The sequence below is a fragment of the Lagenorhynchus albirostris genome, chromosome 13 (assembly GCF_949774975.1).
Source record: "Lagenorhynchus albirostris chromosome 13, mLagAlb1.1, whole genome shotgun sequence".
Taxonomy (NCBI): domain Eukaryota; kingdom Metazoa; phylum Chordata; class Mammalia; order Artiodactyla; family Delphinidae; genus Lagenorhynchus; species Lagenorhynchus albirostris.
The window spans coordinates 31,599,673-31,627,215 of NC_083107.1; the positions used below are offsets into that span (position 1 = coordinate 31,599,673).

At 40.6% G+C, this 27,543-nt stretch overlaps 1 protein-coding gene across 1 annotated transcript in view; it reads left to right on the forward strand.

The window, feature by feature from the left end:
* The first annotated feature begins 2,530 nt into the window (after positions 1–2,530).
* The window catches only part of PPP3R1 (protein phosphatase 3 regulatory subunit B, alpha), a 59,974-nt gene continuing 34,961 nt past the window's right edge, over positions 2,531–27,543 (forward strand). The window contains exon 1 of the mRNA XM_060170058.1: positions 2,531–3,033. Coding sequence (XP_060026041.1) covers positions 3,031–3,033 — 3 coding nt within the window. The 5' untranslated portion in view covers positions 2,531–3,030. The remainder of the gene's footprint in view (positions 3,034–27,543) is intronic.

Below are 27,543 nucleotides of genomic sequence, written 5' to 3' on the forward strand. Positions count from 1 at the left end.
TTTCTTTATTTTTCTCAACGGTAACACTATTTTCTGTCATCCAAACTAAAACTAGTCATCTTATATTTCTCCCTCTTCTTGTTCCCTACACCTGCTAAGTTGCATAGTCAGTCCATTTTTACTCCATGTCTTTCCTGTTGACCCCTTCCTTTGTCCACCATTGGTACGTCTCATTACTGCATGCCTAGCTGTTACCATTCTTGTAACTGGTAACTCTATCTTAAGTGTCTCTCCTTCCAACTCACCTCCATAATGCTTCCCAAGAATCATCTTTTGGTTGCTAAGTTTTCTAGGAATAACAATCCACTTATTAGATACGTCCTTTGCCTCTTCACTTTTCTAATTATTTAAAAACATGTGCGTTTTTGGCAGGGCTATTTGGTACCTGTTGCCTTAGTGGAAAATGACAAAAGGAGAGTGATTATTTATCATACTTTCTTTTTTGACCTCAGGGGAAAAACAAGGGTATTAAAGGTGCATTTTGGATTTACCTCTCTTAATGGATTCCGAATAATTTGTTTCAGTGTCAGAGATGTTACCTGCTATGTGTCTGTATTTTATGCAGTATACACAAAGCTGGGAGAATGTAAGTGGTGAACTCTGGTACCTTTGCAGGATGGGAAGAAACAAGTGAACTGGCCTTGTGTCTCTTGCTTTCATCAGTCACAGAGGCTAACCAACCTTTCACAGTGCTGAGCTCCTGAATTCCTGATTTAGGTTCACAATAGATATCTGTTAAATGATTATACTCTGAATTGGCTCAAATCATGACAAAATTATGGGTTACTCTAAACCTACTGCATCCCATATAGCTCAAATTCCTTCTTAGTATTTAATCCTCAGTCAAAATGATAAATTTGATTTTCATTAAATATGTCTGAGGGACACACAAACGCAGTTACAGTGATTATATTATCTCTGAGATGTGGAGCTGAGGGGGAGGAATGCTTAAAATATTGCACTTTAAAAAAAATGAGCCTGTCTTAATTATATGATGAAAAACTAATGAAAAATAATATACCTAGAAAACGTAAATGACAATTTGCCTTAGGGATTTCCCCGTTTTGGAATACATTTTAGAATCTAAATAACAATATATCTAAGTCAAGACTCTTAAACGGTGGAAGAAACAGGGTCATTTCTTGGCCTTTCCTTGATACATTCACTGTGTGATACAGCTTGTCATCAAAGTTACTTTTGCTTATTTATTCTGACACGGAAACAAAGTAGTTCTTAAAGAAACGGGGGTGGGGTGGGGAGACCTAGCGCACATCACTGAGCTTCTGTTACAAAAGATGAGTGCTTATCACAGCGCATAAGAATAAAACTCTCACGTAAGGAGCTTTAACAGACTGCCTTTAAAAACACTATAGCTTTTGATAAAACTACTCAAAAGGATTTGTCGATAAGGAGTTTCTGACCACTCAGTAAACATCTCTTGCTCTATTTCACTCACACACACGCGCGCACACACACACACACACACACACACACACGCAGGAGATTATCCAGACTTGAAAAGAAGTGGTTAAAACTGTTGCAAAATGTTTTCTTCATTATGTTTATCACACCTCTCCTGGCAGCTTTTTCATAACTTTCCTCCTTATGCTTTTCTGTACTCCATTTCCCACCGCTGTCTGAATTTTCCGGGAATGCTAATTGCCACCACAGTGGATACAGCATGACTAAAGGGACAAGTGGTCAATCTGTTTTATAGCGTTTTTCCAAAACAAACACTGCCTCCCCGTGTCAAAAGGTAGCCTGGAGGGTTTAAGGAAAATCCAGAGCTGAGTGACAAGGGCTTTGCGGCAGTGGGAAGCAGCCCCTCTACTCGGTTGTCCTGTGACTCCCCGCGCCTCAAGCTGCGGCCAACTCTGGCTCTTCTCCTGTCTTTCCAACCCGGCTCCTGACTGCCAACCCATATTGGAGTGTGGGCCTGCGGGTGCTGCACCGGGGTGACAACTGTCTAGATGCGACATGCATTCTGTAGGGGGTCCAAGCCATCACATTGGTGCAAAGATACCTGTCTTCGAGTGCAAACTGATTCCCTCTAGCCCCAGGACCGGGATTGCCTTTTTTTTTTTTTGGTGAGGAACCTGGGTGGTTCCGACCTTAAGGCCGCTCATCTGCTCCTCCTCCCCAACGAGGCTCCCACTCCAGGGTCCAGGGCTCCCTTCGCCCGATGCTCGCGCACCCCTTGCATTTCCTCCCTCCCCGGGCACCCTCGTATTTCCTCTTTCTGCTCCCGGCCCTGCCTCTCCCCCCTTCACCCTCCCACCCCGCCCGCCTGCAGCCACATGACAGGAAGGGCTCCGCCACACGACGTCACCAACGTCCGCGCCCCCGCCCCCGCGCTCCCCCCGCCCCGCACGCAGGGGGCGACCGGCGGAGGGGCGAACGTGGTCGGCGCGCTCCGAGCTCCCCAACCAGAGCTCGCCAGAGCGCCGCCACGGCGGCCGCCGCCGAGCCGGCGCGCGGGTTCCCGGATGTGCGGCGCTCGCAGAAGCCCCGCCCCCGCTGCCGGCTCCGCGCGCGCCCCCGCCCTCCGCCCAGAGCGCCGCTGCGCTCCGCTTTCCCCTCCCTGTCCCGCCCTCCCCCTTTTTCGTGCCTTGAGGTTGCGGGTCAGCGCGAGCCACTGCAGTGAGTCCGTTACGGCTCCTGCGCGGGCGCGAGCACGAGCGCGAGGCTGCAGCCCCCGAGCCTCCTGGCCCCCTTTCCCCCCAGTTTCTGTCTCTCCCCCTTCTCGCCGTCTCTCCTCCCGCGCTCTCCTTCTCTGAATCTCGACCTTAATTTCTCTTTTCCTTGCCCGATCCCGCGTGTGCCCAGTCACCCGGCCGGCGCGGTCTCCGCGGCGCCGCCTCCCCTCCCCCAGCCCGCACCCCCTCCCCCGCGGGCGTCCCGAGGGCCGCAGCCGCCCCAGCCGACCGTAGTTGGGCCGCCGCCGCCGCCGCCGCCGCCGCAGCTTCCTGCGGGAGCCAGTCTGAGCGCCGACACTCCTCCGCGCGAGCGAGCCGCCGACCGCCCAGCAAAATGGTGAGCCTTTGGCTTCCCCACGCACCATCGCTCCCCGCCCGCCGCTTCCAGGGGCGGGGGCGAGTCCGGACGCCCCGGGGCGGCTTCCCCCGGTGGAAAATTCGAGAGACCCGAGAGAGCCCCAGCGGCCCGGGGGCGGCGGGCGGCCTATTGACAGAACGGCGGGGCCCCGCCGCCCGCCCCCGGGCCTCCGCGGGGCGCCCCTCCGCACCACCACCCCCCCGCGCCCCCGGGATTCCGCCCCGGCCTCGACACCCCGCTGCCCGGGCCGTCCGCTCCGGACAGCCCTCAGATCGGCCTGCCTTCCCTTTCTCCGGACCCTCTTCCACGTGGAGCCCCCCCCTCACCCCCAGACTCACTCTCTCAAGTTCGGGGAGATTCCGGAATCCTGTGGAAATCATGTGTGGCAAATGGCCCTTTATATAAGACCCACTTTCTCTCCAGGGCTGCTCTTTCTCCCACTCATACTCTGTTTTCAAGCAACGAGCCTTGGAAGGAATTCTGCCTTACTTCCCCCTCTCCAGTTCGTGTTTATTTCACTGCTGTTTGCAAACGTACGAGGTTTTTTGTTTTTTGGTTGTTTTTCGCTGCTGCTTTACTCTGCAGTGGCGAACCGGAGAGGTCTAAGGTGTAGATTCATGAAAACAAGTCTAAATTCGGTTTGTGATAAACGGAGATACTTATTTTTTAGTGCTTACTTACTGCCAAGGGTTTTTCGTTTTCTTTGTTACCTTCGTAAGTCTCTCCTGTGCTGATTGTTTTTGAATCATGGCGATTTAAATTTGTCTTTCCTTAGCCTCACATTAATCCCTAGGTAGAATTCACTGCTGTAGTGTTTCCGACCGACGCTAGGGGTGTGTCTCCCGCCTCTGTCACTGTAGCCAAGAAATCAACGACGCCCTTTTAGCCTGTTACCCTACCGGTTTTCTCGCTCCGGCTAGCCGGTGCAGTTTCCTCTTTGTAATCAAGAATTGCATGCATAGTAGAAAAAGTTTGCAGTGCTTTTTCATCTATATCAGATATCCGAACAGGTGATTTGGTCGTTAGGCTTTTTCTACAAGTCTTTGAACAGTTGTCCGAAGATTTTTCGACGGATTGCTTGGCGTAATGTCTTGCACCTTGTAATTGCATTTATTTCACCTTGTATGTAGATATTAAGCATTTCAAAATAGAGCGGTGGGTGAGTGAAGAGAGAAATTCTGTGGACTGCAACTTGGGATCAATTTGTGTGATTGGGGGGGAAGAAAGTGACATTAGTCAAGTAAGTCAGCTTTTATTTAAAACAGGACAAATGATTAAGCGCACCTATTAGTGTCCTTAAAATTCAGATTAGGAGCAGACTTAATAAATGATTAGTGGTTTTGATATGTAGAGGAAGTTTTACCCTGCCAACTTCGGAGGCAGCTCAGAGACGATTTTGGCCTTCCGAGTCAAAACTTAGGCTTTTCGAGACTTACAGAAAACAAGTTAGAGCGGAGCCATTCATAGTGCAGCCTTTTTTTTTTTTTTTTTTGCATAATCTTTTGGAGTTATGAATTGAACTTTAGTGCTTTAATACAACTTCTCTATACATGTATTTTACCTGAAGGTCCAGATCTTGAAGATCTTTGTCCAGTGTTTTTACCTTTATTTATAAATGATACGTTTTGAGGAACAGTGACCTAGTCTTGTTGTTTATGCAGTGTATAGCAGAATGATCTGCTTTCCAAATAGTTTTTTTTTCTTGAACAACACGCTGAATTTTGAAAATTCTCTTTTAGGTCTTAAATTTATCTTCCTGATACTCAGTGTTTCCTTATTTTTCAAAAATATTTTAAAATCACCGTATGAGATTTTTTTCTTCCAGGTCATTATTTCTCTCTTCTTTACAGTTTCCTTTTTAGTATTTATTTTCTGATTCACTCTTGGCTTTTTTTCCTGTCGTCCTCTCAATAACATTTCAGGACATAATTTGTTGTGACAGTGGCCCCTCAACTTTTAGGATTATGTTGGTCTGCTGAATATAGCACTGGTTCGAAAGTGTCAGGACTGTAGCTCAACTCTGCCATATGGAATATTGATTAATTCAAATAAATTGGACTTTGGAGTGATCTGGTTCATTTATCTTGTTAATTGGGCATACAGTTCTGAAAACTTTCATTCCCTTTGGAAAATCTTTATAACTTTTACTGAGTGTTATGGACATACATTTTTGTCAGCAGATTTTAATTTATGAATATCAGTGATTAATTCAAGTAAGGGGAAAGTAAAAAGGCTTAGAGATTGAATTGAGCCTATCAAGAATCTTTTTTGACAGGTATTAATTTTACTTGCTACCTTAAAAGTAGCCTACTTCTTTTTTTCCTGTTATATCCCTTCATCTCTATTTGGGTCATATTAAACTGTTGAGCAGATGGGCTGAAAATTATGCATATGCATATAAAAATGTGAGTACTGAGCTCCAAAGAATTTTTCTTGAACCATTACTGGTCAGTTGTCTATGATTAAATAAATGGATGTTTATTTATTGAAATAAATATATCATCACAATATTTTCTCTAGGTAGGTATGTATAGATTTAGATAGAGTACTTAAGTGTTACACACAGAGGTAAAATAAGAATAAAATAATCAAGTAGAATGTTTAGATCGGTGTGATTGAAAACAGTCTCTCAGTAATTTTTGAAGGAGTAAATCTTGCAGGGGCATTTTTAGAAACAGTTAACTTTTTATGTATCAGATGTAGTTTTTACTGTGTCATTAGTGTAACTCAGAAATATGACCAGGTGTTTTGGTATCTTTTTTTCGTTGGAATAGGTAATACAAATTTTGTTTTGGATGCATATATGAACATAGTGCATAAATAATTAGCTATTCTTTTAAGTTTTGTTTCTTAGGCCAACCTTACATATCATAAGTGACCTTCTTTATGTTTTTGTGTTTTTAAACTTTGTATTACAATTATCTCCACCATCTGTAAATAGAACCTAAAACACATTTATTGCTGTCTACAATAACTGCACTTGGAGTTGTACACAGCATATTTTAGTTTGAATTCTCTGACCAAGAAAGGCTACTTCAGAAAAAAGCAAGCAACCTGTCTTATGGCCAGCAGAATTAAAATTCAGATCAATCATAAAGAGAAAATTTCTCCATTTACTATGTCCCGTAGTGGTTAAGAAAATAAAAGCGTTCAGAGTACAAGGCAAAGAAGCTGACTAAGGATCAGTCAGCAATGAGAGAGGGACAGACAAGTGTGCGAGGATCAGGCATCTGTCATAGGTTGTAAGGCAAGCAAAAGTACAAGGCAGTGTAAGAAGTCAGCTTGGGCCAGGAGGATTAAGCCAGTCAGACAGACCGTGGGCCCAGAGTCGGGGCAGTCTGCAGGGATTCGTTCAGATGAACAAATACTTGTAGGTTTCGTCTGCATTTCACTGGTTACTCTGCCAGGCTGTGGAGGATATCAAAATGATTAAGGCAGGTTTCCTGCCTTCATTTAAGTAGAGAACATGAGACAAGTGCCATAGGTGTGAAAGAAAGTTAGCATGTTACCATATGAATAATATACACAAAGCTGGACAGAAATTGAGGAAAGAGCAAAATCAGTTTCTTTGGGGATTAGGGGAAGTTTTATGAAGGAGGTGACAATTGAGCTGGGTCTAAAAAGATTAGCATTGCAGTAGGCAGAGTTGGAGGTAGCTAGGAAAAGACTCTAAATCCTGGAGCTAGGAAGAGAGAACATAGATTTGGAGCACTGACACTCAAAATGTGATTCCTGGACAGCATCAGCATCATCTGGGAACCTGTTACGTCCCACCCTGAACCAGCTGAATCTATAACTCCGGGGCTGAGGCCAAGCAGTCTAGGTTTATATACCTCTGGGTAGCTCTGATCTATGCTAAATTTTGAGAGCCACTGTTTAGAGAATAGCATGGAATGTATTTATTTAAATTTTAGTTGAGTGTCTGTTAATATACCTAGCATTGACTATACAAACAGAAGACATAATTATAGTTTCCAAGGAACTTAATCAACTAGGTGAACAAGACAATTATTATGCAGTGTGATATGTGCTATTAACAAACTAAACATGGGGTGCTGTAAGAGCACATGGCAGGGGAGAGGTGTAATCCAAACTGAGGTGGGGATTGGATGGAGAGATGAATGAATGTCACTCAAAGAAAGCTTCATGGAAGAGATGGTGCCTGAGCTGAGGCTTAAAAGGATGAATATTTAGCCAGTGGGAAAGACACTCTAGGTAGAAAGCTTTATGTTTAAAGCCACTGAGGAATGAATATATAAGCCAGTTCAGCATGGCTGGAGGGTAGGGGGGTAGGGTGGAATGGAGAGACAGAGTGGTCAGGTAGATTGATGCAGGATCCTAGAAGGGTTTGCATATCACATGAGGGAATTAATATTTTTTTCCTTAAAGCCTGTGGGAAGTTATTGTTTTTAAGCAGGAGAATGACATCGTCTCATTTACTGTTTTAGAGGGATCAATCTTATGGTCATGTGGATAAAATAGGGTAGCTGAATGTAGACATGGGGACCAATTAAAAAATTATTACTGTAAAGTGAGATATTAAGGACCTGAAAGAACATAATTACAGTGCAGATGGAGAGGAGGGACCAGGTATGAGACACATTTAGGAGGCAGAAGATAGGACTTGGTGACTTGGATTATGGGGAAGGAAGGGGTGAATCTTGCTGTGGCTTCTGGCTTGGGTGACTGGATAGATAATACTGCCATCCACTCAGCAAATATTTATCAAGAGCCTATGTACTTGGGTAAGATTTGATTCGAGGGATACCCTAGAATGCTATTCCGCCCTCAAGAAACATCCAGCTTTCTAGGTTGACTGTTGTTTCATCTCTAGTCTTCTCTCATCATTTGGTGATTACTGCTTAGAATGCTATGTTGCACGAGTCTAAGTTCAATAAGATAGAGTGTTGTGAAATAGTAACAGTGCCTGCTGCATAGATACCATGGTCTAGGAGCTAGCAGAAGGGACCTGACGGCCTGGAGGTAGGAAGGGGCAGCATGTTTGAGCAGTGATTCTCAGAATGTGGATCCTGACGGCCTGGAGGTAGGAAGGGGCAGCATGTTTGAGCAGTGATTCTCAGAATGTGGATCCTGACGGCCTGGAGGTAGGAAGGGGCAGCATGTTTGAGCAGTGATTCTCAGAATGTGGATCCTGACGGCCTGGAGGTAGGAAGGGGCAGCATGTTTGAGCAGTGATTCTCAGAATGTGGATCCTGACGGCCTGGAGGTAGGAAGGGGCAGCATGTTTGAGCAGTGATTCTCAGAATGTGGATCCTGACGGCCTGGAGGTAGGAAGGGGCAGCATGTTTGAGCAGTGATTCTCAGAATGTGGATCCTGACGGCCTGGAGGTAGGAAGGGGCAGCATGTTTGAGCAGTGATTCTCAGAATGTGGATCCTGACGGCCTGGAGGTAGGAAGGGGCAGCATGTTTGAGCAGTGATTCTCAGAATGTGGATCCTGACGGCCTGGAGGTAGGAAGGGGCAGCATGTTTGAGCAGTGATTCTCAGAATGTGGGAACCTGACGGCCTGGAGGTAGGAAGGGGCAGCATGTTTGAGCAGTGATTCTCAGAATGTGGATCCTGACGGCCTGGAGGTAGGAAGGGGCAGCATGTTTGAGCAGTGATTCTCAGAATGTGGATCCTGACGGCCTGGAGGTAGGAAGGGGCAGCATGTTTGAGCAGTGATTCTCAGAATGTGGATCCTGACGGCCTGGAGGTAGGAAGGGGCAGCATGTTTGAGCAGTGATTCTCAGAATGTGGATCCTGACGGCCTGGAGGTAGGAAGGGGCAGCATGTTTGAGCAGTGATTCTCAGAATGTGGGAACCTGACGGCCTGGAGGTAGGAAGGGGCAGCATGTTTGAGCAGTGATTCTCAGAATGTGGATCCTGAACTGGCAGCATCAGCATCATCTGGAACCTTGTTAGAAATGCACATTCTCTGTCTAGGAGATACAGGAGAAGTAGATTTGGAGGAGTGGTGATGATTTCTACCTTGGACATGGTGAATTTAAAGTAGTCATGGGGGGACTTCCCTGGTTGCGCAGTGATTGGGAGTCCACCTGCCAATGCGGGGGACAAGGGTTCAGGCCCTGGTCCGGGAGGGCCCCACGTGCGGTGGAGCGGCTAGGCCCGTGCGGCATGACTGCTGAGGCCCGCGCGCCTGGAGCCCGTGCTCCGCAGCAGGAGAGGCCGCGGCGGTGGGAGGCCCGTGCACCGCGGCGAGGAGTGGCCCCCGCTTGCCACAGCTGGAGAGAGCCCGCGTGCACCAATGGAGACCCAACGCAGCCGAAAATAAAAATAAAAAAATTTATATAAAATAAATAAATAAAGTAGTCATGGGTCACCTAGGTGGATATGACCAACAGGTAATTGGCTATATCTGGATCTGGAAGAGAAATCTGGGCTTATATTAAAGATTTGAGTGTTGTGTGTATTTGTTCTAGGTAGTAATTGAAGTCATGAAGCTGAATGAAATCCCATAGAGAAAGAATATAAAACGATAAGAGAAGAGGACAAACCCTAAAGAACACTGCATTTAAGAGGCAGGTAGGAGATGAGGAACCTGTCAGTGTTGTCTGAGAATAAATAGGTAGTTGGAAAATTAGCAGAGTGATGTCATATTTGAAGGAGTCAGCAGTGTCTAGATTTTGCAGAGATCAGGAAAGAACTTAAAAGTGTCTTTTGGGGACTTCCCCGGTGGCGCAGTGGTTAAGAATCCGCCTGCCAATGCAAGGGACATGGATTCGAGCCCTGGTCCAGGAAGATCCCACATGCTGCAGAGCAACTAAGCCCGTGCGCCACAACTACAGAGCCCGCGCATCTAGAGCCCGTGCTCTGCAACAAGAGAAGACACGGCAACGAGAAGCCCACGCACCGCAACAAAGAGTAGCCCCCGCTCTCTGCAACTAGAGAAAGCCCACGCGCAGCAACAAAGACCCAATGCCACCAAATAAATAAATAAATAGTGACTGTACCAATTTACATTCCCGCTAACAGTGTACTAGGGTTCCCTTTTTTTTTAAAAAAAAAAGTGTCTTTTGGAGGGATCAGAAGAGTTCTGGTGACTTTGGCAATAGTACAGAAAAACACCATTTTGTACTGGTAGCAAGGAAAGCCAGGATGCTGTGAGTTGAGTAATAAATGGGTGGCCAGAGATTGAGTATAGACTGTTCTTTAATGCTTTGACTTACGGAGAGATGATGAAATTTAGAAAATTTAGGTTTGAGGAAGAATTTATTTTGGGGGTTAAGAGAACAAGCCAGGAAGGAGGGAGCAGTTGAAGACTCAAAGAGGAAAGATGGAATTCTTAATAGTTTGAGGGCCCCAGGGAGGTAGGAGGGTATAATGAGTCTCCTTAGACAAGAAGAGAGATTTTTCTCATCCATTAACATGGGAGAGAAGGAGATAAAAATGAAAACTATTATAGAGGTTATAATCTTTGAGACAGCAACTTCAATTAAGCCCTAGGTAATCAAAATAAAATTGCAAAGAAATGTAAACTGAGAATGCAGAGGCCTTGTCTTTGTCTTTTCATTGTTATATTCCAAATACTTGATATATGATAGATACAATTAAGTAGCGTTTGAAGAAGGAACATGTGGACAAATAAGTAGAATAAAGGAGTAAGTGCTGATGAGACAGTGGAGGCAGTGAGCGTCAGTTTTGAGACATTTATGGAAAAATGGACAAAGAAAAGTTAACTCTAGTCGTTTACAGTTGAGGTAATTCTTTGCAGGATAGGAGATGTCAGTATTTTTATTTTTATTTTTATTTTTTGGCTGCGTTCGGTCTTCGTTGCTGCGTATGGGCCTTCTCTAGTTGTGGTGAGTGAGGGCTACTCTTCATTGCGGTGCACAGGCTTCTCATTGTGGTGGCTTCTCTTGTTGCAGAGCACGGGCTCTAGGCACATGGGCTTCAGTAGCTGTGGCACACAAGCTCAGTAGTTGTGGCTTGCGGGCTCTAGAGCGCAGGCTCAGTAGTTGTGGCACACGGGCTTTGTTGCTCCGTGGCATGTGGAATCTTCCCGGACCAGGGCTCGAACCCGTGTCCCCTGCATTGGCAGGCGGATTCTTAACCACTGAGCCACCAGGAAAGTCCCAATGTCAGTATTCTTTAGAGTTAGAAGAGAAGCAGGGAGAGGGATCTGTGAGGAAGAGGATGATTAGTGGAATGAGCCCTAGAAGTGGTAGAAAGAAGATGGGTAAAAGGAAAGGAGGGACATCAAAAAAGAGGGAAAAAAACAAGGTGAGGAGAGTAGGCCATGATGACAGGTATGTTTTAATAATGGAGTTCAAACTAGGTGACCTAAAATCACCTCAGCAACTGGGGATAGTTTGAGGCAAGATCATCTGCTGAAGTTGAGAATGAGGCTGAGGTGAATGGGGTGAGGTTGAGGGTGAGGAGTATGGAAAACAAACGATTACAGTATAGATTTTGAAAGATTTGATAGGCAGTTAACAGGGTATTAAGTAAACCTTATTAAATAGTAGGTGGACCCAGGACTTAGGAAATTAATCTAGGAAACAGGAATTTTAACAAGAAAATAGCTTAATACTTTGTCAGTCTTTGCATTAGTAATTTCTGATCAAATTACAGTTCTAAAAGGAACTGTTTTCTGAGTTCAGGTTTTATGGTAAGGGGAACATCTAGTTGAAGGTTAATACTCTTAAAACTTTTTTAAAGTTCTAAGCACACAATACATTTGCTTAAAAAATAATACCACACTGAAAGGTATACAGTGGAAAGTCTTTCCTGGCCATCCATTCTCCTTGTGTTGATCATTGTTAGGTTTCTTATATATTCTTACAAGAAGTTTATTTTGCTGTGTTCCCCCCATCCTTTTTTTTTAAGCTATGCCAGTGTGTGGATTTATTAATCTTTTATAATTTAGCTTTTATTAAGATTAAAAAGGTCAGACTTAAAGAGATTTTTAATGATGTCATGCTGTAGTTTACAGATTACAGGCAGTTTTATTCCAAGGTAAGCATTGAGTCAAAAACAACTCAGCATAATTTTTTAAATTAGTTAGCAATTTCATAATGGTTGAGGTTGGTACTTCAGCTAGGGTCTGAACTATGTCAATATTCTTATGAAATTACTCTAGGGAAAATACTATTTTACTAGAACATTTTTTGTACTTACTTTTCCACTTAGCACCTTATTAACAACATGGATAACAATTTTTTAAATTAAAAAGAGAAAATGATCTCTGAAGTGTAGTGGAGAAAGCATCTATTTTATTTCAAGCTTGCCAGATTAAAATTTCTTCCTCACTTTTGCCCTTCCAAATAAACTTTTTATTCAACAGTCCATATTCACTTTCTCCCTTTCCTGATTTTTCCTTGGACTCCCATATCCACTTTGTGGTCATGGGTTGACAGTAATTATAGCTAATGTATAGATCTGGTGCAGGAATGAAATTTTGAAATGAAATGTGACTAATTAATGTTTCTGGGTTTGTCTTTGGTTTTTATAGTCTTGTACTATAAAAATATTTAAAACATTTGAAGATTTCTATAGGAAATCCTTTAAAGTTTAGTACAGGTAATTCAGCAAATCATAGGTTCTTATAGGTTACTTTCTCAGAGTTTTGTTTTGTTAGTTAAAGCCCTTTCTTACCAGTATCATCAGGAGGGCCACGTGGTAGCCCCATTGCTATCCCAGAAAACATTTCTGTAAATGAGATAGCACTTTGACTTGTGTTCTGGGAGCATTATTAAATTCAACTGTGCTCTAGCCAGGTCTCTCTTGACTTTTGTGAACAATACAGAGAATTCATTTTTACTTGTATGTTAGAATTAGGTATGCAGGACTTCCCTGGTGATGCAGTGGTTAAGAATCCGCCTGCCAATGCAGGGGACGCAGGTTCAAGCCCTGGTCCAGGAAGATCCCACATGCCACGGAGCAACTAAGCCCATGCACCACAACTACTGAGCCTGTGCTCTAGAGCCCACGAGCCACAACTACTGAGGCTGCATGCCACAACTACTGAAGCCCGTGCACCTAGAACCCGCGCACCGCAACGAAGAGTAGCCCCCACTCGCCGTAGCTAGCGAAAGCCCGCATGCAACAGCGAAGGCCCAATGCAGCCAAACATGTATACATACATACACACATACATACATACATTTATTAATTAAAAAAAAAGAATTAGGTATGCAGTTTAAAACCTAGGGATGAGAGTGTGAAGCACAGCCACCTACAAAAAGAGTCAAACCTTTACCATTGGCATTGTTAGAGCTGTCTGTTAGCACTTTTATTTATTTATACTTTATCTAGTTTCAGGGATGGTTTTCTTTCATATGCTCCTGAGTGCAGTGCCACAAGCAACCTCCTATTATAGGCATGCAGTAAGCTGGCATCCAGCTTATCGCATGCCAGATTGTAAGGCAGTCTTTAATTATTTGCTTATAAGGTAATCTTTAATAAAAATTAGAATGTCAGGAAAAACAAGTGCTAATAGGTAAATAAAGGAAATCTGTGATTTTATGTGTGCTCACGTTGCAACTGTTTTCCTAATAAATAGAATTTCATGAATTATAAACTAGCTCATAGTAATCTTTCTCAAATAGTGAATTTATGAATGAACAGGTATACTTCAGCTCTGCCTTCCTGTCTAGCTGTCATTCTTTCTTTACCATCATACTTTTGACTCATCTGTATTTGCTTATTTTCTGTTTTTCAGTCTTCTACAGTCTAGATCTGTGATGTCCAGTTCAGTAGCTGCTAGCTACATGTGGCTATTTAAACTTTAATTAAAATGAAATAAAATTGTGAATTCAGTTCTTCACAATATCTGCGTTTCAAGTGCTCAGTAGCTGCTTATGGCTAGTAGTTACTGCATTAGCGCAGATATAGAAGATTTCCAGCATTGCATGAATGTCTGTTAGACAGCACTGGTCTAGAATGATAACGCATCTGCATTTTACTGAAACTTAGTATGTTGGCAGTACTCTTCTAATTATCAGCATGAGGTTGGGAGTTGGGAAGATTTGACGTTAGATTCTGGTTCTGCCATTTTCTAGCTAAGTGACCTTGAACAAATGCTATAAACTCTAGACCTTGTTTAGTACATGTGTAAAATGGGAATCACAGCACCTGAGATAGTGGTGACAATAGAGAGTGTCTGGAAATCACTCATTAAATGTATTTGGTTCTTCATTCTTCTTACTTGACTTCTTTGTTATGTTGGGCCTTGTAGGGAACTCTTAAAATTCTCTCCTCTTCTGGCTTTTGTAACGTTTTCTGCTAGTGGCTCCTCTACCTCTCTGACCATTTTTGATCTTTGTTGCTTGCCTCTCATCTGGCTTTGGTCCAGGGCCCTCTTAAATATGATTGTATCACTTTCCCATTTAAAATCTCATACATTGTAGAGACTAAATCCTTAGCATAGCCTGTAGACTTCATTCGTTCTACTTGCTGTTTACTTCAGCTTCTTCCACCATGTTCTGCTTTCTCTATACTATAGCCACTTAAACCTTACGTTTATTCAGTATTTTATGCTATGTTTGTTTTTCCATCTGTTTATTCTACTCTCAGAGCCTTTTGCATGGACTATGTTTGGAATGCCTCCAAAGTGCCTCAAGTGACTGAGCCTCCCACCCCCATGCCAGGTCAGGCCATGTTCCTGTGTTATACTCTTTTAGTACCTTTTATGTCTTTGTAGCACATGATTAATTAGCTCTATGGGTGTTTGGCTGTTTTCTGTCTCCTCATGATATAATGTGAGTTCTGTGGGAGTGGGCATCATGGCTGTCTTCTTCCCTCTTATACCCCCCTAACTGCCAGTGTAGGCTCGTATATATTATATAAATATTTATTGAATGAGTGAATTGAGTAAATGCATGAATTCTTTGTTTATTCTCAAAGTTTCATCATCTCCTGTGTACTGATGATTCATAGTTTCAGCCCACATCATTCTCTTCTTCTCTAGTCCAGAGTTCTAACTGCTTACTTGATATTTATCTAAATAAGGAGTCTGTAAGACGCCTCAAACTCAGCATAACAAAAACCACATGCATTATATTATCTTCATATTCATGCTTCATTATTCCCTAATTTTTCTTAATGGAAACAGTATCTGTCCATTCACTCCTATCTGGAAACCTGGTGTATATGTTTTACTCCCCTTCACTAGTACCTAAAGCAATCATCAGTTACAGTCTGTACTAAAAGTATGACACAGAACACCTCCTGACCTGGTTTGGAGGTGGGAGGCTTAGTCACTCACTCGAGGGGCTTTTGAGGCATTCCAGTCTGGCTCACATACTGTCCATAAAGAGGAAAATGTACTTAACAGCGTTCCCAGCATATCAATGCTGCTGCCGTAAGCAGTGGCAGCTGAATCTAAAGTACACCAACACAGGTGACAGCAGCGAGCTGCTGAAGGACAGAGTTCTGTGTAAGAGTTCTGGTAAGAACTCTGACAGAGTTCTGGTAAGTTAGTACCTAAGATGTTTGATAATATAATACCACATTCTTCCTCTTGACTGATTTTGGCCATTTATCTGTGCTGAAAGAATTTATTGCACATTTCCCCCAGATGTTTGTGCATTTTTTCTTTGTTTCTGTAACTTAGCTTCAAATACCCTTTACACTTTTTTCTATTACATTTGATCCTCAAACAACGTGGGTTTGAACTGCGTGTGTCTACTTACTTAACACGTGAATTGTTTTCAATAACTACAGTACTGTGAGCGTGGGGGTTGGTTGAACCTGCAGATGCGAACCGTGGATACCGAGGGCCGACTATGGGGCTGGAGCATCTGCGGACTTTGGTGTCTGTGGCAGGTCCTGGAAGCAATCCCTGTGAATACTGAGGGACAGCTGTACTTTGTTTGAGCTGTGCCTTTAGAAAGTGCCAGGCTTATTAGTTACTTAGCACATCTTTAACTATGTTAATATGCTTATTAGGATTCTTGTTGGTTTTGTTAATACTCTGGTTACAGAGTTGCACAGGTTTTGAGTGTCTTGCTTCCAGCTCTTTTCCTTAAGCCATGTTATTATTTTTAATGTGCGACTGTTTGTTTTAATGTGTAGTTTTAAGAACATGGAGATTTTTCAGGAACATAAGTATCATGTTATGGTAAGTGTGTCCTGTCATTTAGATCCCCAAATATCTCTTGAGTCAAATTCTTCTTTATCCCCGCTGCCACTGGCATCATTGCAGTTTCATTTATTTCTCACCTGGACTATTTCTATAGCCTACTTGAGGCTTTGCTCTTTTTACCTCCCAAGTTCTTCTTCATTCTGTCTTCCATACTGCCACTAGGTTTTCTTCTGAAAAGGAAATCTAGTGTCACTACCTTATTTAAAAGTCAGTGACATATCTTCAGAATTAAACATTTAAACTCCTCTTCATGGCACTCATGTTCTGATCCTTATTTCTAGCCAGGCTTATGCTATAACCAAGTCAAACTACTTGGTTCTCAAGTGCCTCATCATTTTTTACTTATTGGTGCCTTTGTATGTACTTTTTTTTCCATCTGAATGTCCTTCCGCTTGCTTTCTCTGTCTGGCAAACATCAAGATCCTGTCCCAGTTGCATTTCCCAGCTCCTCCAGGCAATCAGTGGCCATTTGTAAGTAACTGTCGTTATAGTACACCCCATATTTCATTGTGTGTCATTGCCTCCTCTGCCAAGCCATGGGCAGAGCATGCATTTTTATTCATCTTGGTAAAGCCAGTTCCCTGTGCAGTATCTCTCATGGCATGTAAATGCTAATGCAGGATGGGTAGGTAGGCACTTGTCCTGGTGGCTTGGGAAGCTGAGGTGCAACTGAATTAGTTATATCTGTCGTCTAGGGATAGGGAGGTCTTTGAAAGTCCTGTGAATAAACAGTTAGAAAGCACAAGTGTGTGAGGCACAACGGGAAAAGCTACCAAAAAGGAAATTGCTGTTGATTCTAAAAGTTATAGGACTCTTTTATGCTTTAAGATTCTTTTTACATATCTGAGTAAAGCGTCAGTTATATGTGAGTGTTACTTTCATTTGTTAAATGGTAAGCAAACTTTTTCATAAATAACACTCAAAATTTATAAAGAACGTTTAATTTTGTTTACTTAAACTGATTTATCTTAACATTTTCTAGATGTATTCTAGAACAGCTGGTAAAGGGGGGCTGAGACTCTAAATCTTTGATTTCTTAATTTAGCAAACATACTACATATGTCAAACATAGTGTTAGGTGCAGAGATGTCAGGAAAAAATAAATAGCCCCAGAGACCTCACAGCATAGATTGAGTCAGGCATGTAGAGGGAAAATTTTTAATACACTGTAAGTGCTTCAGTAGAGCTATTAGAAGGTGCTAGATTTCTTCTGGTCACTCTGCTTGCCCAGTTTAAACTTAACATATAGCAGCTCTTTGGACATTTTATTATTCATTTTAGTCACATTACTCATCTCATAGAGTTGTATAATGTCAAGCAGTTATTTAAGTGCTGAAAGAATACTGCAATCATTTTGTTGTTGATTATGGTGCTTTTTTTTGAAGTGCAGTTGATTTACAGTGTTGTGCCACTCTCTGCTGCACAACAAAGTGACTCAGTTATACTACTCATATAGACATACTATTTTTATATTCTTTTCCATTATGGTTTATTGATTATATTGCTTTTAATGCATTGTATTTGATACTAAGAGACATACTATGATGTGGTAGAACACACATGGGATATAGAATTGGAAGACCTATACTGGAGGATTTTATATATATATATATATCTGTAAAATAGCCACAGACTGCCTGATTTAGAGTTCTGGTGGGTATTGGGTAAGTTAGTACCTAAGATGTTTGATAAAGTGCAAAATACTGTTTACATTTTTAAAAATCAAACTACTGAAAACTAGTATGTAGTGTTCTAGGCAGATCTAGCTTTCATAATCACTTCATTCTAATTTCTGTATAGCTCTGTCCATCCAGTAATGTGCTTATTGACAAAGTAGAAAATGTATCAGAATGTTTTGGATTACGAGTAACAGTATCCTCCCATCTAAAAGTGGCCTAAATAATAAGGAATGTATTATTTCACAGAATAAGAAGCCCAGAGCCAGACAGTTACAGGGTAGTTTAGCAGTTCATCAGTTTCATCAGAGACATAAGTCCAGTGTACTTTACAGCTCTGCGTGTCAGGAGAGGGCTGTCATAATTTGACACTACCATCTGGCTGAGGAAGAGCAGGGGACACTTCCTCAAGTTCTCTTTATTAGAAAGGAAAAACTTTCTTGCAAGTCTCATAGCAAGTTCTTTCTTAGGTCTCGTTGTGTTTTTCATGTTTCTTGCATACCACAAAAAAGACCAAATTCCTTATTCAGGCAGCTGAGTTTTTATTAGCTGGCTAGCTTACTTTACATCACCAGAGGATAGGCCTTATAGTACTAAAAACAGCCTCATCAATATTTTATTTGGTACTTGGAACAAAAGTCCCAGATTTTTGATGGGAACATTGGCAGTGAGAATTATATCTGGCTTCTGATGTTATACTGTACCTCTTCCCTCACCAATACATAGCTGCCACCCCGTGTTGTCAGCCTCGTTAACACAAATATTTTCTGTACCAAGTTTACCATAACCAAAATTGTAGATCTGATAAGATACTTTTGCCCAGAATATATAACAAATTCTTAAAACTAAACAATAAAAAGACAGCCCAACTAAAAAATGGGTAAAGGATTTGAATAGACATTTCTCCAGAGAAGACAAACAAATGTCCAGTAAACACATGAAAAGATGGGCAACATCATTAGTCATTAGGGAAATACAAATCAAAACCACAGTGAGATACCACTTAACACCCCACTAGCATGGCTGTAATCAAAAAGACCAGGTAACTGTTGAAGATGTGGAGAAATTGGAACCCTCATAACATTGCTGGTGGGAATGTAAATGGTTGTAGCTGCTTTAGAAAACAGTTCCTCAAAATGTTAAATATGGAGTTGCCATAAGACCTGGTAATTCCATTCCTAAGTATATACTCATAAGACATAAAATGAAAAACACGTACACAAATGTTCCAGAATAGCCCCCAAAATGGGAACAGTTCAAATGTCCATTAACTGATGAATGGATAAATAAAATGTGGTATATCCATATAACGAAGCATTATTTGGCCGTAAAAAGAAATGTATTGATTTTTGCTTCAACATGGATGAATCTTGAAAATATTCTGCTGAGTAAAAGAAACCAGTTACAAGAGAACACATATTGTATGATTCCATTAATATATAATATCCAAAATAGGCAAATATGTAGAAGAGACAGAAAGTTAGATTAGTGATTGTCTATGGCTGGGGTGAAGCTGGGAAATGGGAGTGACTGCCAGTGGATATGGACTTTGTTTTGGGGGAGATGAAAATGCTCTAAATTTAATTGTGGTAATGGCTGCAGAGCTCTGTCAATGTACTAAAAACCACTGAATTGTACACTTTAGATGGTTGAATTGTATGGTATATGAATTATATCTCAATAAAGCTATTATGTAAAAAAAAAACCCTTACAAATCTGTAGTAATCAAAACAGTATGGTGTTGGCATAAAAACAGACACATAGATCAATGGAACAGAATAGAGAGCCCAGAAATAAACCTATGCATCCATGGTCAATAAATTTATGGCAGAGGAACCAAGAATATAAAATGGGGGAAAGGACAGTCTCTTCAATAAATGGTGTTGGGAAAACTGGACCACTATCTTACACCATACACAAAAATCAACTCAAAATTGTTTAAAGACTTAAACATAAAGCCTGAAACCATAAAATTCCTAGAAGAAAACATAGGCAATAAGCTCCTTGACATCAGTCTTGGCCGTGATTTTTTTGGATATGACACCAAAAGCAAAGGCAACAAAAACAAAAATAAACAAGTGGGACTACTAAAAAGCTTCTGCACAGCAAAGGGAACCGTCAACAAAATGAAGGAGACCTACCAAATGAGAGAAAGTATTTGCAAATTATGTATCCAATAAGGAGTTAATATCCAAAATATATAAAGAACTCATACAGCTCAATAGCATAAAAAGTCTGATTGAAAAATGGGCAGAGAATCTAAATAGACATTTTCCCAAAGAAGACATACAGATAGCCAACAGGTACATGAAAATGTGCTCAACATCACTAATCATCAGGGAAATGCAAATCAAAACCATAATGAGATATTACCTTACACCTGTTAGAATGACTGTTAGCAAAAAGACAAGAGATACCAAGTGTTGACAAGGATATGGAGAAAAAGGGACCCTTGTGCACTGTTGGTAGGAATGTAAATTGTGACAGCCACTATGGAAAACAGTATGGAGTTTCCTTAATAAATTAAAAATAGAACTACTGTATGATCCAGCAATCCCACTTCTGTGTATTTACTCAAAAGAAATGAAAAAACTAACTCAAAAAGATATATGCATCCCCATCCATTGTAGCATTTACAGTAGTCAAGACATGGAAGCAATCTAAGTGTCCATGGATGGATGGATGAAGAAATTGTGGTATATCTATTTGTATATGCAATGGAATATTAGCCATAAAAAAGAAGGAAGTCTTGCCATTTGCAATATTATGGACAGACCCTGAGGGCATTTTGCTAAAATAAGTCAGAGAAAAACAAATACCTTATCTCACTTATATGTGGAATCTCAGAAACAGAAACAAAACCCCAAAACCAAACTTACCCGTAACAGGTAAGAGTTGGTGTTTGCCAGAGGCAAGGGGTGGTGGGTGGGGGAAATGGGTAAAGGTGTCAAAAGGTACAAACTTCCAGGTATAAAATAAACAACTCATGGGGATGTAATGTACAGCATGGCAACTATAGTTAATACTGTGTTGCATATTTAAAAGTTGCTGGGAGAGTAGATCTTAAAAGTTCCCATTATAAGAAAAAAAAATTATTAACTGTATATGGTGTTGGGTGTTAACTAGACTTATTGTGGTGATCATTTTGCAACATATACAAATATCGAGTCATTGTGTTATACACCTGAAACTAATATAATGTTATATGTCAATTACTTATATCTCAGTTAAAAAAAAATACTTGAGGTGGTAGGCCTGATTTGGCTACCTAACAGATTATTACTTCTAATTTCTCCTGCAAAGTCATTTCTTCTGACTGAACCTTCCTTAATTTCTTCTCATTGTTATCATCTGACATCTTTCTGGATACTACAGTTTTTCATTCAGAATTTAAGTACCTGTGTCATATTGTCCCTCTAGGTTCCACTATCACTTTGTCTTCATGTACACCCTTGCTTTAGCAACATTAACCTCCGTAACCCCATATACTTTCTCTCTACTAAAACTATATCCTATGGCCATAGGCAGGGTGGTCTCTTACCATAATCCAGAACTCTTCCACAGCTAGGACTTTATTTCCTGTTTTGAGATTATTTCTCAATTATAATTACTGAAAATGCTATGACTTTAGAGTTTTGTTTTGGGATTGTGTGTGTTTTTAAATTAAAATATAGTACCAAATTAGTATTGTTCTCTACAAGAAGTTGTTGGACAGTTTGTTTCCATGTAAAGTATTCCATCCCTTTACTCCTCCTCTTCTCAGCTGTCTCCACCTATCTCACACCCTCTCATTGTCATGTTTCTGTGATTGTTACTACTGTGTTAGATATATGAACAACACATTTTTAAATGGCTTTGTGTGAGTTGTCAGCAACAAGCCACTTGAATTTAAGTGTTCTAAGTTGGGATGAAAACAGTTTCACTAACTTACTTCTTCTCTTGTATAATACAGAAAGCGTGTGGCTTTATGATATATTGGTAAGAATACTATGGGAATTATATTAGCTTGAGTTCAAATTTGATCTCTGCCACTACCAACCGTGTGACCTTGTGCAAACTGTTTAACCTTGACATCCCATTTACCCAGAAGATTGTTGGGAGGATAAATGAGAAGGTATATAAAGTCTCTAACAGAGTACCCAGCACATAATACTTTTTTTTTGTATTCTGTGATGTTAACTTTCCTTTTTCCATCCATGTTTATGTTCACAAAGCTAACTTTTAAAGATTGTTTTCTAGATCCATCAGTTTTTACCTTTAAAAAAATCTATTAGAACTCGACAGAGTAACAACATTTATTGTATTGCATTTTTAGTTTGTTTGTTTGTTTTCATGGAAAGGCATTTTATCAGCAGTGTGTACATGTCAATCCCAATTGCAGGGACCTCCCTGGTGGTGCAGTGGTTAAGAATCTGCCCGCAGTTAGGTGCAGGATGTAATTCACACAGAGTCAGAGTGTTAGAGGTTAGCTTTGTGAAGGACAAATCTAGTTACAGATAATACAGACTAGTAACAGTTACAAGATAACTAGGATTGATTAACTCTTTCAGGCTGCTTCCCTAGCCTGTTCACTCTTCCCTTTATTTTCCTTGTTACCAGGAGAGGAAAAACCTCATTTCTATTTTTTGTTGCAGCAGGAGCATTCCTTCTTAGATAATGTTAAATGTGTAAGTGGTAACATGTGAAATACTTTTAACAGTTTTTCTCAAAGTTTTGAAACAATATTAGCCAGGATCATAGTGCAATAGGATAGAATGTTATTCCTTGAAAAACTTTGTATGTGTGTAGAGTTAAGAAGCAGTTGTACGTTTATGATTTAATAAAATAATTCTAAAGGAAATTAAAAATCTGCCTGCCAGTGCAGGGGACATGGGTTTGAGCCCTGGTCCAGGAAGATCCCACATGCCATGGAGCAGCTAAGCCCGTGTGCCACAACTACTGAGCCTGCACTCCAGAGCCTGCGAGCCACAACTACTGAGCCCGTGTGCCACAACTACTGAAGCCTGCACATCTAGAGCCCATGCTCCGCAACAAGAGAAGCCACTGCAATGAGAAGCCCGTGCACCGCAATGAAGAGTAGCCCCTTCTCGCCACAACTAGAGAAAACCCATGCACAGCAACGAAGACCCAGTGCAGCCATAAATAAGTAAATAATAAATAAATAATAAATAATTTTAAAAGAACTAAAGTTAAAAAAAAATCCCAATTGCATGTTTAGTTTGAGCTAAAGTAGTTACTGAAATTTAGATTGGTACATTTAAAGTAGCTGAAGGATTTTAGAACTTCATGTAAATTGTCTTAATTTGAAGAAAAGTAATTTCATTGTTAGAATAAAACCAGATGAAAAGAGCCCTCAATTAAGATCATTTTAGAGATAGTTTTGTAGGGCTAGTGTTGGTAAGATGTTGCAGATTGCTTTGTGTAGCAATCTGCATAACTAAGAGTTGTTACTGAGCAAATTAAGGTTACACCTTGCCTTTAAAAAAAAAAAATTTATTTATTTATTTATGACTGTGTTGGGTCTTCGTTGCTGCGCACGAGCTTTCTCTAGTTGCAGCGAGCAGCGGCTGCTCTTCGTTGCGGTGCGCGGGCTTTTCACGGCAGTGGCTTCTCGTTGCGTAGCGTGCACTCCAGGCATGTGGGCTTCAGTAGTTGTGGTACATGGGCTTAGTTGTTCCATGGCATGTGGGATCTTCCCGGACCAGGGCTTGAACCCGTGTCCCCTGGGGTTCATTGGCAGGCGGATTCTTAACCACCGTGCCACCAGGGAAGTCCTACACCTTGCTTTTAATAGTATGACTTTATAAAGTCTGAACCTACACCCCAAAATGGGAATAATTGTTATTTGTCTCCTTTATGACTCTTAACTCCCTCTTAAAATTTTTCCTTGTATGCTTTCTAGAACAATATAAGAATATGATCCATAATAGAAACAAAATACTATATATGCTCTATTATAGTCTAAGAAAACATTATGGAATAATATAGATTATGATAAAGCCATGACGGAATATTAAACTATTAAAATAGATCCGTATTCTACTGATTCTCTTTCTGTATTTAATAATTTGCTTTATTCTTAGTGAATTTCTCATATAATTTTTTAAGTGTTAGTATTTTCCTATTTTTTATTTCATTTTCCCTTTTTTAATGGACTCTCCTTTTAGTGGTGAAGGCTATTATCTGTATGCTGATATTTCCAAAATCGTATCTCTAGTCACGGTCTGGCCCCTGAGCCCAGGTTCTGTACTTGCTGGATATATCTACCTGCATGTCCGTAGCCCCTTTACAGTTTCAAAATTGTATGTTTGGGGGACTTGAGAATCTGCTGTGTTTATACTTTGATCGTGCCTAGCATGTTGTATGACACATGGATGGGCATTTCCCCCTCTCCTCACTAATTGTTCTGTTAAAGGGTATAAATAGCAGGCTCTTTACGTGCAGGAAAATATTTCAGAATATTAATAAAGCAATATAAACAGTTATAAATTCATATAGTAAAGCTATATTTATATTCAGGCAGCTCAGTAAAAGAATAATCTGGTGTGTTATGAATTAGTCATAGTGTAAAATAAGAGATAAATAAGTTAGACTGCATTAAAATTAAGAACTTTTCTTCGTCAAGTGGTACCATTAACCATTCTCCACTAAAAGAATCTTGGGCTCCTTGGAGAAATAGCTGATTTCAGGACTGGGGCAGGGAAAGTACAATGTATGCTTGCAACGTCTTGTGCCAGAAGGTTAGGAAGGCCCGTAGAATGATGGGAATATATTAAAAGGACACAGGAACCAGCCTGAAGGGGAAGGTTCCCACTGGCCAAATGTGGGACAATTTAAACATCAAATTAGATAATGATAAAAGATTATAACCCATTGAAATAAAATCCATTAAGTCCATACTGAAATACCTAAGTACATATAGATAGGAAGGAAAAAGAAATCTTTCCCTGCAGGAGGAAGCAAAGTAAAAAATGTTGAAGGGGGCTTCCCTGGTGGCGCAGTGGTTGAGAGTCTGCCTGCCGATGCGGTGGACACAAGTCATGAAAGATATAAACAGACTGAAGAATTGTTCCGACTTAAAGTATGCTAAAGAGAGACATGACTATTGAATACAATACATGATCCAATATTTCTTTTTTCTATAAAGAATGCTATTGGGACATATGTATTGTAGAATGATATAGAATATTATTATGGAACCATAATAAAGTATTAGAACAAATAGAAAATAGATCCATAGTCTACTGGTTTTGTTGCTGTATTGGATTGCTTTCTTTTTCACTGGTGAATTTCTCTTCAAATGCTAATACTCTCAATTTGCAAAATTTAAATATGATCTTTGGATTGGATCAGTAGTTTTCAGAGTGGTCCATGTATACCCGGGAAATCCCCAAGGCTCTTTCAGGGGGTCCATGAGGTCAAAATGTTTTCATTATAACACAAAAATAATATTTGTTTAATCCACTCTGTTTACATTTGCACTGATGGTGCAAAAGCACTGGCTGGTAAAACTGCTGATACCTTAGCATGAATCAGAACAGTGACACTGTACTGTACCAGTAATCATTGTATTCACTGCCATGCAATTGCAGTTTTAAAAAATACCAGTTTCACAATATCCTTGGTAAAGCAGTAAAAAGTATTAATTTTATCAAATCTAACCACTACATGTATCTTTAATACCCTGTATGACGAAATGATATGTATAAATCATCACTTCTGCGTATGTAATTTATGGTGGTTGTTTTAAGGGAAAACAAGCACTTATGTGATTTTTAAGCTGAAGTAGCTATCTTTTTCATAGAACACCAAAATTGCTTGAAAACAACTGACAAAATCTGGTCCTTCACACTTGAGTATTTGACAGACACGTTCTCAAAAATGAATAGTGAGGCTGTCATTTCAAGGAAAATAACTGACACATGAAATAAAGAAGACCTCAGCAAAGAAATAGAAGATATAAAGAACAACCAAATGGCAATTTAGAACTGAAAAACAATAATTGATACAGTGATGCAGTGTGTAAACTGATGCAGTGTGTAAACTCAACAGACAGAGGAAAGAATCAGTAAACTGGCAGATAGAGGAAAAGAAATTACCCAGTCTGAACAGCAGAAAGAAAACAGACTGATAAAAATAATCTACAGAGCCTCAGGGAACTGTGGGACTATAAAAAAGATTTAACACTTGTCTCATTGGATTCCTGAGAGAGGAAGAAAGAGGGCTTCTATCTCAAGAACCAAAAAGAAAGAAAAATCTACCCAAAGGAAGGGAATAAAGAAAAGTGAAATTGAAAACAGAAGAACAGTAAAGGAAATCAATGAAAGAGCTGGTTCTTCAAAAAGATCAATAAATTGACAAACTTTTAGCAAGACTGAGAGAAATTAAAGAAAAAACGAAGTTATCAGTATCAGGAATGAAATAGAAGGTATTGGACTTACCTGGTGTCGCAGTGGTTAAGATTCCGCCTGCCAGTGCAGGTGACATGGGTTTGAGCCCTGGTCCGGGAAGATCCCACATGCCGCGGAGCACTAAACCTGTGCTTCACAACTACTGAGCCTGTGCTCTAGAGCCCGCGAGCCCCAACTACTGAAGCCTGTGTGCCTAGACCCTGTGCTCTGCAACTAGAGAAGCCACCACCATGAGAAGCCCATGCACTGCAGTGAAGAGTAGCCCCTGCTCGCCACAGCTAGGGAAAGCCTGCGCGCAGCAAGACCCAATGCAGCCAAAAAGTAATAATAATAAATAAATTTTTAAAAAAGAGAAAGGTATCACCATAGACCCTGCAGATATGAAAAAGATAATAAAGGGAATACTATGAACAACTCTACAAACATAAATTTTAAAAATCTTTTTTTTTTTTTTTTTCCCCCCGGTACGCGGGCCTCTCACTGTTGTGGCCTCTCCCGTTGCGGAGCACAGGCTCCAGACACACAGGCTCAGCGGCCATGGCTCACGGGCTTAGCCGCTCCACTGCATGTGGAATCTTCCCAGACCAGGACACGAACGCATGTCCCCTGCATCGGCAGGTGGACTCTCAACCACTGCACCACCAGGGAAGCCCTACAAACATAAATTTGACAACTTTGATGTATGGACCAGTTTCTTGAAAAATACAGACCACCACATCTCACCCAATATGAATTAGGTAGTTTAGCCCTATTGCCTTGATACCAAAAAAAAAAAAAAAATCCCAAGAAGAAAACTGTAGGTCAGTATTACTATATCAATGTAGATGCAAAAGTCCTTAACAAAATATAAGCAAATAGAATTTATGGCTCATTGGAGGCAGGGATGGAGCAGGGCTGCTTCACTATTTGAAAATCAACTAATACACCATATTAACATGCTAAAGAAGAAAAATTACATGATCATATCAGTTGATGAAGAAAAAGCATTTGATAAAATTCAGGACCCATTCATAATTTGAAAAAAAAAAATTTAGGAAAAAGATACTTAGGAGGAGCTAACTCAGATAAGGAACATTTATAAAAACCTACCTTATCCTTAATGGTGTATTGGGAGAATCAAATTCTTAAAATTTCAGTTATTAAAAAACTTTAGATTTTTACTTTCCTTGATGCTCACTTTTATCTTTTAAGCATTTATATGCACTTCAGATAAGCAAGCAGTTACTCTTATTACTGAAATAATATTTATACTTCACAAGGAGAGTCTATAACCAAATAAGACAATGCTGTCACT